This window comes from Dermochelys coriacea, chromosome 27, assembly GCF_009764565.3.
Source record: "Dermochelys coriacea isolate rDerCor1 chromosome 27, rDerCor1.pri.v4, whole genome shotgun sequence".
Lineage (NCBI taxonomy): Eukaryota > Metazoa > Chordata > Testudines > Dermochelyidae > Dermochelys > Dermochelys coriacea.
In genome coordinates, this window is record NC_050094.1 from 14041997 (window position 1) to 14054477 (window position 12481).

The window sequence follows — 12481 nt, forward strand, 5'->3', positions numbered from 1 at the left end:
CAATGGAGCCCTGGGGTGGGTGAATGAGCAAGCCATGGCAGGTAGGGATGGAAAAGCTCCGTTTGGCCCCTGCCAAGGCAGGGTTGTCCCCTACGGTCTAGCTCCCAGGCCTGAAGGCCCTGGCCAGCACGGCAGGGTCGGATCTCTCCTTCCTTGTTGTTGTTTTCAGAACAGGAGCAGGTCCTTGTACTCTGAACGCCCCCCCCCAACACAGATGGGAAGGAAAGGGGGGGTTAAATCCGACCCATCCTTCAGTGACTGGGGCTTGTTCACCAGGAGCTCCCCATGCACGCCTGAGGTCACAGGCTCCCTCTCCCAGCCTGCTCTGACTAGATCTCAGACATTTGGGGGACCCAGGGCCCATGGGCTTCTGAAAACTGTTTGCAGCAGCTGACTGTCCAGCTCCACCTTCCCACAGAGGGCGAGGGCAGGGACCGCGCCCCAGAGCCGCTGCGGAGCCACTCCAGGCCCAGAGACACCAGCGAGGGACCCAGGTCCTCTCCCTGGGGCTGAGCTCAGAGCCTCATGGTCCAGGGAGGGAGGGATGAACTAGTCACTGCTGCCTTCTAGTGCCTGCAGGCAGGACTGCGGGTCTCTCTCTCCTGGGACCCTGCCATACCCAGAGGGAAGGGATTTCTCTTCGGGGGCAGTTGTACCAGGTTTAAGGAGGCCAATCACTAGCTGCCCCCGACTGCAGCTCCAGAGGGGAGCCCAGTGCCTCCAAAAGGCACCAGCAGCTAAAGGGGGCCTTTTCCCTGCGTTAACTCTCTCCACTCTCCAGGGCTGGGACCACACCGTTCAATGCTGCAAAGCACCAGCCAGTGTTTATGGTCCACTGTGGATCTGAGTCCACAGAGTGGAGGGGCTGGTGAGACAGTGCATGGGGGGGATACTGGGGGGGGCCAGTGGATGGGGGGCTGGTGAGGCTGTGCGGGGAGCCGGAGGCGGTGCACTCACTGTGGGTTAGAATCGTGGCTTTGCTCACACATGCCATGAGTTTGCTGGGTCTCCCTCAGGCCCCACCCCAGAAAGCCCCACACAACAGCCCCGTCTTGAGCCCACGCTGTGCCACTTGCTTTATTGGAACCCAAAGCCACAGAAGACCAAGCAGAAAATCAGGGGGCTGGGGCAGCTGGGGCCTGATTTGTGGGGAGGGATATCCCTTTCTTCCCCAATCCCAGCATGCCTCAGAGGGGATGCTCCACCTCCTCCGTGTGGGAAAACACCACCCTGCCATCCAGGAGCTCCTTGATCACAGTCTTCACCCTCCTGGAGGTGGGGGATCTGTTAGCAGCCTCTGGGAGAAGGAAAACAGGAGAGTGGGGCTGGGGAATTAACTGTGTGGCAGGGGTGGGGTGTGGCGGAGAATTGGAGCATCCACCCACACACGGTGCCAGGCACCCCACGAACGCCCAGCAGTGGTGGGGAAAACCCAGTCCCACTGTAGAGGGCGCAGGGACATGCCATGCTGTGACCCCTGCCTGCCTTGGTGTAGTCAGCCTCCAAGTCAGTCGCCGGTTCCTGTCTGGCCCAGGTCAGCAGTGACTGAACAGTGTCTCCCCCACAGGCTGTTCGGGCCATGGGCTCGGTCCTGCCCTCAATGGGCATCTCTCCCCAGTGCCAGCACCGCCACTGGCCTCTGACTGCAGCCCCTGCAGAGAGCCCGAGAGTGACTGGGCCACACAGCCCGGGCGCCCCGCTGCCCTGGAGGTCACATGTGAGGCACGTCCCCAGAGGCGAAGGAGAGCCCATGGCTGGGCTGCGCCTGCTCTGTGATACCCAAGGGGCTCTGTCCCCAAGAGCCAGCCCCACACCCCCACCCACACCCCAGCCAGCACCAAACTCCATATTTAACAGGCAGAATAAAGAGAGGGGAAGGGCGGGGTGATCCCCGGGAGGGCACAGCCCCTCAGATGCTGCCCGGGAGTGAGACCAGCGCCGTTCTCCCTGCTCCGCTCACCTAGGGGTGTCTGTCTCACAGGTGACTTGGTGCCAGATCTGCAGAGAGAAAGGACAGGCACCCAGCTGAGCCAGGGAGCAGCAGCCCAAAGCCACCAAAGGCCCCTCCTGGGCTCAGCCTCTCTCTTCTTGGGACCCTGGGCCTGGACTCTGATCAGGGCAGCCCCTCCAGCCCCCAAATCCCTTGTGATTCTCCCAAAATGCTGCAGCGTCCCCTTTCTGCAGCAAAGGGAAGGTCCAGGCACCTGCATATGGGCCCTGCTCTCGCTTGCCGGCATCGAGCCAGACACCAGTGATCCCATCTCATGGCTGCTGGTGATACAGGGAATGGGGCCAATTCCCAGAACAGAAGGGAGAGGGGAGACCCTTGCACAGGGGCTGGGTCCTCAGCATTGAGGAAGCATTGCCTAGTGGTCTGGGTCTGGCCCTGCTCTGGGGCTCCCTGGCCCACTCCCCACCCTTCATGGGTTCTTCAGTTTCCGACTCAAGTTCCAGGCTGCTATTGTGAACATCCATGGCCACTAGGGGCTGCTCTAAGAGAGGCATTTTGCCAAGCTCACCCTCCTTAATAATGTGACATGGGGAGGGTCAGTATCACTAGCCCCATTTTAAAGCTGGGGAGACTGAGGCACAGAGAGGGGGAGGGATTTGCCCATCTGAGGGTCTCCCCACACCCAAGCCTGAGGCCCCTGGAGCCAACAGCTGCGTATCCCCGACCTGACATCGTCACCCTTCATGAGGCGCCGGTAGGTGGCAATTTCCATCTCCAGCCTGGTCTTCAGATCCAGCAGCTGCTGGTGCTCCTCAGCCTGGCGCTGGGTGCCAGTTCTCAGCTGCGCCAGCTCGGCCTCCTTCCGAGCGACACGCCCCCGCAGCTGCGCCAGCTCGCCCCCGGAGCCAGCCTGGGTCTCAGCCAGCGTGCCCTCCAGAGCCTCTTTCTGAAAGCAAAGGCGGGATGAGCCCAGCTGCAGACGCTGTCCCAGGTGCATGGGGGGGAGCGACGCCCTGACTGGCTCATAAGAGCGAGGCCAATAACCAATTTTTCCATTCGGCCAAACAATTGTGGGCGGGAGGGAGCATCTCAGGCTGACCCAAAAGGAACATTTTTAGAATTTGTTGGCTCCGTTCTACAGCCATTCTGACCCCAGCCTTGATGGCAGGAGGCCTGTGTACCCACCATGCTGCAGAGTGACTGCAGCTCAATCTCCAGGCCCTGGACTATGCGCCTGAGCTCCGTGATCTTCATCCTGGCACCCTGGACAGCTTTTGCGCTGATAGCCACCTCCTGAGTGACCGTCTCACACTGCACAGAAGAGAAGAGCCTCAGGGATCTGGAGCACTAGCAATGGCTTAGCAGGTGCCATCTCATGGCTCAGGGGACATTTTGCATCCTCTCTGGTATGGGATGGAAAGAGACACCTGGACCATGAAGATGTGTGACCCTGGGGTCGATGCAGCCACCTGCCACCAAACCTCCGGCGATGCGCAGGAACGTGACCATGTGCCACAGATGAACGGTAGCAGAGCAAACCAACCGCCACAGGAAAGGCACAGACCGTCTTGTGGCTTGTTGCTGAGAGGCCCCTACCTGCTCCTTGTGCCAGGCCGCAGCCTCTGTGCAGTTCCTCTCAATGACGTCCTCGTATTGGTCCCGGATCTCTGCCAGGGTTTTCACCAAGCCGACACCGGGAGCAGAATCTACCTCCACACTGACGGAGCCACCCAGGCGGCCTTGGAGAGCAACCACTTCCTGCAGGATGTAACGGGAACCAGTCCCTGTGAGAAGGAGCAGGAGGCTGGGCGGGGGGGGTGAGGGGGCAATTGACAGCACAGTGGATCCTAACCAAGGTGCGGTGACTTAGCCAAGGGAAGGGAAAGGAAGGAGCTGAGTTAGTCCCCAGAGGATGTTTGTCCAGGTCATGGTTGCAACATCCCATGTGGCAGAACTGGCAGACCAAGCTGGGTAAATGAGAGGCCCATGGCTGGAACAGGAAAAGGGGCTGTGCATCGGGACTGAGGTGCGTTTGCAGAGCTGGGTGTTGGAGGAGGCCAAGACTGGGCTAACAGGGGCTGCGGGTCAGGATTTGAGGTGCATTTGCAGAGCTGGGTGTGGGGAGTGAGGGGAATTGTTACCGAATCACACAGTTTGTCAGTCTCTCTTTCGTGGGCTTTAAAGCCCTCAAATCACTAGGCCCCTGAGTGACCCTGTCTGGCCCTTGCAGATCCCATCGGGGCTTTGCAGTGGCCGCACCTCCCTGTGATTCTTCTGGAGTTGAGCCAGCTCCTCCTGCAGGCTTTCCAGCTCCTCCTGTGGGCTGGCTCTGCTCAGGGTCAGCTCGTCCAGGACTTTGCGCAAGCCAGCGACGTCGCTCTCCCCGCCCAGACGGGTGGCCAGCTCCGATTCAAACCTTTACAGAGAAGCACAAGATGCTGCATCTCAGTGACCCAGTCGCCACTATGTGGGTCCTGGACATCCACTGGGACCCTGCTGGCTGAGCAGGCAAACCCAGCCAGGTTTGTCCTAGGAGTGCTAACGACCCAATGGCACCTGCTCTGGGAGCCTCACACAGACGCCATCAGCCAGCCTCTGTCCCTGGCGCTGAGCGAAGTGCATGGACATCTGCAGCCAGGAAGACATTCACCTCAGCTGGGTTTTCAAAGCAGCTGTCATGATTGTGAGCCCTTTGGGGCAGGGAGCACATGTACAGCTCCTAGCACCGTGTGGCCTCCGCCCACAGTCAAGCCTGTAGACGCTAGCACACAACAAATCATCATAAATATAGAGATGCCACCTTTCTAAAAGCCCCACCCTCTGCCCCGCCTCTTCTCCCATGGCCCCACCCCTGCTCTGCCTCTCCCCCAAGGCCCCGCCCCCACTCCACCTCTTCCCTGGAGGCTCCACCTCCTTCTCCCCCAAGATCCCGCCCCCATTGCTTGCTCCTCCCCACCCCTCACCCCGTCACTTACTGCATCATCTCAAGCAGCCTGGCAGCCCCGGCAGAGCAGGGACTAGTGTGGATTAATAACCTGGCTCCTCTCCCTGCCCCGTGGTAATCGGGCTTTTGGTTCCGGTGCCATCTAGGGTTGCCAAGGTCCCCTTTTCAACCAGACTTTCCAGTCAAAAACCAGAAACCTGGCAACCCTAAATGGTACCTGGACACAGAAGCCAAAACCTGGACGGGTAGCAACCCTAAATAAATAACATCTGCCAGTGCACCTCTTTTGCATGCACAAATGCCTGTCTCACGTCTGCGGAAGAAGTGCTTGCAAATTTCACTGGGGCCATTTCAGAGGCTGCTTTGAAAATTTGGTCCTTAAAGAAAAAGGCCAAAGAGGAGGAGGGGTGTCCCATGAAGATCTCTTACTTCACTCTGAAGTCGTCAGCAGCTCGCGTGGCATTATCAATCTGCAGGATCAGCTGGGCATTGCTCGTTGACACAGCCTGGATCTGCAGAAGGAGAGAACGGGTGCTGCTATTGCTTTATGGGATGACAGCCGGGTAGGTCAGTTACAGGTCAGTGGGCTATTGGCTACGCCCCACTGTTATCTGTGCCAAACTCCAGCTCTCAAGTGTATAAACATTACCGGTCGGGTTGTCAGCTCCAGCAGATCTCAAAATAGTGGCTCTTAAAATCCATTTGCAGTTGAAGTAGAAATATGAGCATGATGGGAATGAGAATGAGGAGAAGTTACCATCTGCCATCACAACCCCTCCCACACACACACACACACACACACACACACACACACCTGTCAGGGAAGGATTCAGACAATCTGAACACTGCTGCTTTCCAGGGCTGAGCTGCATTAATTTTTCACACTGGTACAAGATGTTGGTCCCTACTTCAGCAGAGAAATAGTGAATGCTGCTAACCATTGAATTACCATTATTAGGGTTCAGGGTAAACACCCCTCTGAGAAGAACAGGAACAGTTCACACCACTCAGAGCTATTGGCTGAGGCCAAACACAGCTCAGGCTGGTATCTCTGCACCAGCCACACCAGGGTCACAATGGGAAGATTAGCTTCCTAATATAAGGGCTCGTGTGCTTTAAAGGATGGCTCACCAAGCCCCCACAGGGCAGCCCCTGAAATCCAGTCCCTGTAACAACACGGGGCCATTCCTGGAGGCAAAGGGGGAGCCAATGCCAGGTCTCCCCCCTTTGGGGAAGGACTTGGAGTCCCAGTACCTGTGATCTGAGCTCCGCAATGATGCTGAAGCAGCCACTCAGGTCCTGGCATCCAGCTAGCGCTCTCTTTGCATAGACTTCCCAGATCTGCTGCTCCAGCTGCCCATTGGCTTCCTCAAGAGATCGCACCTGGCAGGGGATTGAAGGCAGGTGAAGACCCAAGTGGATGGTGATGGACAAGGCTCCTCACTTGTCAGGGCTTGGGATTCTGGGCTCTCCCTGTGACGGACTCTGATAACAAAGCCAAACCCATCTCACTGCCTCAGGGGGAGGACGCTGCCACCGTCAGCAGCCGGGGCGCACAGCCCAGCAGGAGCTGGGCTGCAAATGCTTTGCTTACAACAGATTTGTTTGTAAATTTGCGGGCTGGGTTTCAAAGTGGCCTCAGGCCACACTCTAAATAAAGCTCTAGGAGCCTAGAGACTATGGTGATGGGCAGCCTCACGAGAGAGATTTCTGCACCCACATGGCTTGGATAACCCACTGGTCCGTGTGTCGGCTGCTCTGTGTTTGTACGTTCCCCAGCACCATGGGCCGCTAGTTACTACCATACCAAACGGGATTAACAGGAAGAATTCACACGCACTACGGATGCTCCCTTACTGAGAGCTTTGCTGCCCGCTGGGTTTTACTTGCTCTCCTACTGAGCCATGCTGTCACATCAGCCCCCTAGTGTTAGGTGTGGGGCTGCCTTCCAGCCCCAGCCAGCGTTGCGCTCACTCACCGTCTCCAGGTAGGCAGCCAGGCGGTCGTTCAGGTTCTGCATGGTGTCCTTCTCATTCATGCTGAGGAGGCCCGTTTCCCTGGCACCCCCTCCCAGCCCAGGCCTGACTATACTGGCATTGCCAGAAAACAGGCGGCTGCTGGTGCTCCCAGCCCCTCCACAGACACTGAGTCCTCCCGGAATGCTCCCCTGCAGCCCCCCCATGCTGGCCCAGCTCAGCCTGGGCCCCAGAGTAACCGCAGAGCAGGAGAAACTGGCCATGGTCTGGCTGAAGGCGCCTTGCCTCCCAAATCCCTCCCTCTGCAGAGTGACAAGGAGTCCGGCTGCACCGAATCCCCAGGGAGTTCCCTTATATAGGGAGTGGAGGGGCTGAGCCAGTGCACCTGACCTCTCCCCTATTGCCCAGCCAGCAGCGTTCGCACTGTCAGCCCAGGTGGAAAACAAGCCTCTGTTGACTTGTTTTCTTTTTTAAGCCAAACTTGTTTTACAGCGAGAGGATGGAGGCCAGGGCCTGGATTCTAATCTGTCAGCCCCAGCTGTGCCGCTGGCTGACCAGGAGCAGAATCTGGCCCCGTGTGTTTACAGAGCATGCTCCAGTCCCCGCAGCGTGCTAAGGAAAGTGGACACAAAACACCTGGATGCGTCCCAAAGGACACCCAGCGTTACGGGTGCCAGGCAAAGCATCCCTGAGACATGCTGCCGGCTGTGTGATGTGTGGAGTCATCTGCCCTGGATGCACGGATTGCACAAACCGCAGCCCAGCCCCTGCTGAGCGCTCTCGGGAGGTGACGGAGGCCCAACTGCAGCTTGGGATCTTCACTGACACTCAGGTTGCCCTGGCCCCCCTGGGCAGTGGCCTCGTCTGCTGGAACTTCCCTCAGCAGCCAGCGCCTGGCCCCCTCTCTGGCAGGAACGCAGGCTGGAGATCAGGATGGTTCACATGGCCCCGCTAGCTGCGATCCTGCTGTTGCACGCACATTACTAGTGATGTGCACTCAGAACGCCCCCGCGCTCACGTCCATGCGTGCAATGGGACACGTGGCCAGCACATTGTGCAAGACCCATTTGAAAAGGTGCCCTTGAATAAAGACGAGATGCTACTGAGCGTCTGGCACGCTCCACCCTGGGACTAGCAAATACAGACAACACACTGGGAGTCCGCCTGGACACAATGCTTCGGGTGAGGCCCAGCTCTGCTTCTACGGCTCTTGGGGGCCTTCCAGGAGCTCAGCTGCTTTGCCAGGAATTCCCTGCCCCAGCTAACACCACCCAGCCCTTGCTACCTTGTGGGTACGGGATAGGCACCTCAGGCATTTGGAATGGCTACATCGCCCCTCGGCTTGTGTGGGCTGCCACACGCTGTTCCAGCTAAAGACCCATCAGCCTGAGGTGCAGCCGCTTCGAAGTAGGGCCACGTGCTTGATTAACACGAGTGCTGTGTCTGTTCTAGTTCTCGCCTGTGCACGCTCTGACAGCCGCCCGCCTTCCAGAGTGCAGGACCCTGCAACTACCCAGCTCTCAGGTCCCCCTGACTGGTCCCCCTTGGCATAATCAGATAAGGGTTGTCTGTGAAGAATCCAGCCAGTGCGTGTGGGAGACAGGAGGTGACAGAAAGACTGCTGGGGAAGACAAGCTGCTTAGTGAGAATGTTTGAGCCTGGAGGCCGTGTCTGAGCTGCGGAAAAGAAACAACAGGAAGCCAAAAACTGGCTTAGCCACCTGAGTGCTGCTAATTATTCCAGGTTTACCCAGGTAACAATAACCCCTAGCTTGCCTATAGCCCTTTTCATCAGTAGATCTCAAAGCATTTTGCAGAGGCCGGCATCATTATCCCCATTTTACAGATGGGGAAACTGAGGCACAGATAGGGGCTGTGACTTGCCCAAAGTCACCCAGCAGCTCAGGGGCCAAGAACCCAGGGCTCCTGAGTTCCTCTCTAGTGCTCTCACCACATGCTGAGCTGTTGAAGGCACCAGCTTTGTTTATGTAGCACAGACCGCAGCGCTGCCCTACCATGCCATCAGGTCTCAGCCTACAGCAGGCGTGATGGAGAGCCAGCAGAGAAAGGGTTAATCTAGCACAAGTTTAGTTGCCTGCAGCCAGTGCCCATACTGCATTCCTGGGGCAGTAGATGTGGTCCTAACAAGGTGAACCAGTGGGGCTGGTGCCTGAGGAATTGTTTCTGTTCTCTGCTCCGTGCAAAACAGGGATGGAGTCCCGGCCTGCCAGTATTTCTGGTTTGGTTCCAGCTGGGGCACTGAGGATCGCACATGCTGCCTGCCCTCGGTACCTGCCTGCATCTGTCTAGTGTGTATGGACGGCACCTGCAGCCACGTTCACCCAGTGACACGTACAGGCACCGGGATCAGCCAAGCCAGCTGTCCCAGCATCAGCCACTGGCAAAGAGCAGCAGCTGAAGAGACCCAGGTGGCTAGACATTCGCAGAAGGGGAGGAGCTGAAAATATTTTGGCAAAAAAACTGTATGGCCAGGGGAAATTTGAGGGTTAATAAATTCCTTGATTCTAAAGCCAGAAATGACCCCTGTGACCTCCCGTGTAACATAGACCATGGGGCTGCCCTGACTTCATTCCTGGACCAACTAGAGCAGATCTTCTAGAAAAACACCCAATCTGGATTTTTAAATGGCCAGTGAGGGAGAATCCCCCTCCCCCACCCTTGGGATGCTGTTTCAGCGGTTACTGACCCTCCCTGTTAAAAGTCTCCACCTGGTTTCCTGTCAGAATTTCTTTAGCTTCAGTTCCCAGCCATCGGCTCAGGTTAGACCTTTGTCTGCTAGACTGAAGAGCCCATTATCAAATATTTGTTCCCCCTGCAGGTACTTGTGGGCTGTGGTCAACTCACCCCTTAATCTGCTCTTCGATAAACTAACCAGACTTGGCTCCTGGAGTCACTACTAAGCACATTTTCCAGCCCTTTGATGATTCTCCTGGCTCTTCTCTGAACCTTCTCCAAGTTGTCAACATCCTCCTTGAACTGGAGTGGAGCTCGACCTGCCCGAAAGACCAGCGCTCCCTGGGTTTATCAGCAGTAATTCCCTGGGACTGCAAATGATTTCCAACTGCATTGCACAAGCATTTGGCTAGTTCAACTAAAGGTACATGTAAACCAACCCTCTTCCCCCTTCCTACAATACAGTTGAAGTGGGAGTGTTCCTTTGACTTCTTTTTCCTCCATTACGTGTTTGCAGAGTACTGGGCTGGGCTTGCTAGGTTGATATGCTGTGTACCGCAGTAACACCTACATGCCTTAACTGGAGATCAGGTCCCCCTGCGCTAGGTGCTGTACACATACATAACAAAAATACAGGTTTCAGAGTAGCAGCCGTGTTAGTCTGTATTCGCAAAAAGAAAAGGAGGACTTGTGGCACCTTAGAAACTAACAAATTTATTTGAGCATAAGCTTTCATGAGCTACAGCTCACTTCATCTCACGAAAGCTTATGCTCAAATAAATTTGTTAGTCTCTAAGGTGCCACAAGTACTCCTTTTCTTCTTATAACAAAAATACGGTTCCTTCCTCCAAAGGGCCTGCAATCTAAGGGCTTGTCTACACTCAAAACACTGCAGCGGCGCAGCTGCCCCAGGGGTCAATGTTGTTCTCCGGTCGGCATAGGTAACCCACCTCCCGAGAGGCAGTAGCTAAGATGATGGAAGAATTCTTCTGTTATCCTAGCACAATCTGCATGTGGATTTAGGCTTAAGTACACCATTCAAGGGGGTGGATTTTTCACACCTCTGAGCGACATAGTTATGATGACCTGATTTTCTAGTGTGTTGACCAGGCTTAAGTGTGTGATGAGGGTACACAGGAAGAAACAACAGCAGGTGGTGGAGCAAAGGGAAGAGTATGGTGTCCTTAGCCTCTGTTTGCCAGGAGCTGGGAATGGGCGCTGGGGGATGGATCACTGGATGATTCCCTGTTCAGTTCATTCCCTCTGGGGCGCCTGGACCTGGCCACTGTCCGCAGACAGGACACTGGGCTAGACGGACCCTTGGTCTGGCCCCATCTGGCTGCTCTCATGCTCTAAGAGTGAGACTGTAAAGAAGAGCGTGTCACAGCTCACCAGCTGTGTTGTGTCGGTGTCCCACCATCATGCTGCAGATGAGTGCTGCTGGACGGCACATGCTAGTTTGTTACTGTTGGGTTGTTGTCGGATGCTGGGCTGTGAATGCGGGTTTGTTTCCAGTGCCTCTTGACAAGCTGATGGAAAGTTTCACTTGGGAGATCTCTTCTGCACCCCACTCCTTAGAGAGCCGTGTGTCTCTGTTCTGTCTAACACAAGGGTGGGCAAACTATGGCCCGCGGGCCGGATCCAGCCCCTCAGGGCTTTGGATCCGACCCGGGAGATTGCCCCCCGTGGTGCTGCAGGCCCCACACCACTCTCAGAAGCAGGCGGCACCACGTCCCTGGGGCCCCGGGGTCGGGGCAGAGGGCTCTGTGCGTTGTCCTTGCCCCCAGGCACCGGCCCCCCGCAGCTCCCATTGACTGGGAACGGGGAACCGCAGCCAATGGGAGCTTCGGGGGAGGTGCCTGGAGGCGTGGCAAGGGCAGCACGCGGAGCTCTGTTCCCCCCCCCCAGGGGCTGCGCAAGGACATGGTTCCAGCCGCTTCTCGGATCGGCACGGCGGTGGGGCCAGGGCAGGCAGACAGGGAGCCTGCCCTGGCCCAGGTGCGTGCCACTGCCATCCCAGAGCTGCTTTAGGTAAACGGTACCAGGCTGGAGCCCAAACCCCTCCTGCATCCTGTCCCCCAACTCCCTGCCTGCACTCTGCACCCCTCCTGCACCCCAACTCCCTTCCCTGAGCCCCCTCATGCACCCCGCACCCCTCCTCTGCCCCAATCCCTTGCCCTGAGCCCATTCTTGCACACCACCCCCCTCCCACACCCTGCACTTCCTCCTGCACCCCAACCCCCTGCCCTGGCCCTGCATACAATTTCCCCACCCAGATGTGGCCCTTGGCCCAAAAAGTTTGCCTACCCTGGTCTAACAGGAATTTTGCAGATAAAGTCAGTCTTCCTACCCTGTTGAGGAGTTTGTTTCCTTGCTAGTTGGTGCCCCGTAGAGTCTATTTGTATCATTCACAACTCATAAATAACATCTTGTCTGGCTATGGTGTCCCCATTCCAATTCGCCACGTCCTTGATATGTCTAAGCAAAAAAGCAGGTGTTACTGGTTATACACTGCTGTGGGCCTGGGCTATGCCGAACAGCGACCTGAAAACCAAGCTGTCAGGCTCCACATTGCCAATTTCGCAAGCACAGAGCTTTTCAACCACAGAGAACTAGACTTAGGCCTGCATGCAGATGGGGGTGGTAATTCGCTAAGTATTTTGTGTAAATGGATCCTGCACCAATTTAATTCACTCTTTTAAATGCACATGCATTGGATACAGAAGTTTGGATGGCAGAATTGATCTCACAAGAGAGATCAACAGTGCCACCTTGTGGACACTCCAAGACAAATACTTCCCACCGAGGAATTTTTGCCTGTTTGAATAGATATCACAACAGATTCCAGACTAAGGAACAACTCGAGGTCACTAAGTCGCACAAAGCAAGGGGTCAAACAAGTGAGATGGAAACTTTC

The 12481-nt window shown here is 56.4% G+C and overlaps 1 protein-coding gene across 2 annotated transcripts; it reads right to left on the bottom strand.

Annotated features, from left to right (window-relative positions):
* Nucleotides 1–1016: 1016 nt before the first annotated feature.
* Nucleotides 1017–7008, bottom strand: LOC119848940 (keratin, type I cytoskeletal 42-like). Of its 2 annotated transcripts, none has more exons than XM_043503505.1 (8): nt 5845–6112; nt 5325–5407; nt 4211–4367; nt 3548–3709; nt 3137–3262; nt 2677–2897; nt 1961–1998; nt 1017–1297 (listed from the first exon to the last, which is right to left on the bottom strand). In XM_043503505.1, exons 1-8 carry the CDS (start codon nt 5845–5847, stop codon nt 1188–1190), a joined length of 900 nt encoding a protein of 299 aa, XP_043359440.1. In that variant the 5' UTR covers nt 5848–6112; the 3' UTR covers nt 1017–1187. The 2 variants fall into 2 exon arrangements, with proteins under 2 accessions (XP_043359440.1, XP_038241303.2); XM_038385375.2 differs by lacking the exons at nt 1017–1297; nt 5845–6112 and adding exons at nt 6150–6278; nt 6874–7008 and having other exon boundaries at nt 1837–1998.
* Nucleotides 7009–12481: the final 5473 nt, after the last annotated feature.

Excerpts from the sequence above, each read along its gene's own strand:
- LOC119848940 (XM_038385375.2), bottom strand. The coding sequence starts at position 6,933 with ATGAATGAGAAGGACACCATGCAGAACCTGAACGACCGCCTGGCTGCC. Across the intron at positions 5,408-6,149 it reads TTGCGGAGCTCAGATCACAG|ATCCAGGCTGTGTCAACGAG; the intron begins GTACTGGGACTC and ends CTCCTTCTGCAG. Across the intron at positions 4,368-5,324 it reads GCTGACGACTTCAGAGTGAA|GTTTGAATCGGAGCTGGCCA; the intron begins GTAAGAGATCTT and ends TTCTCTGTAAAG.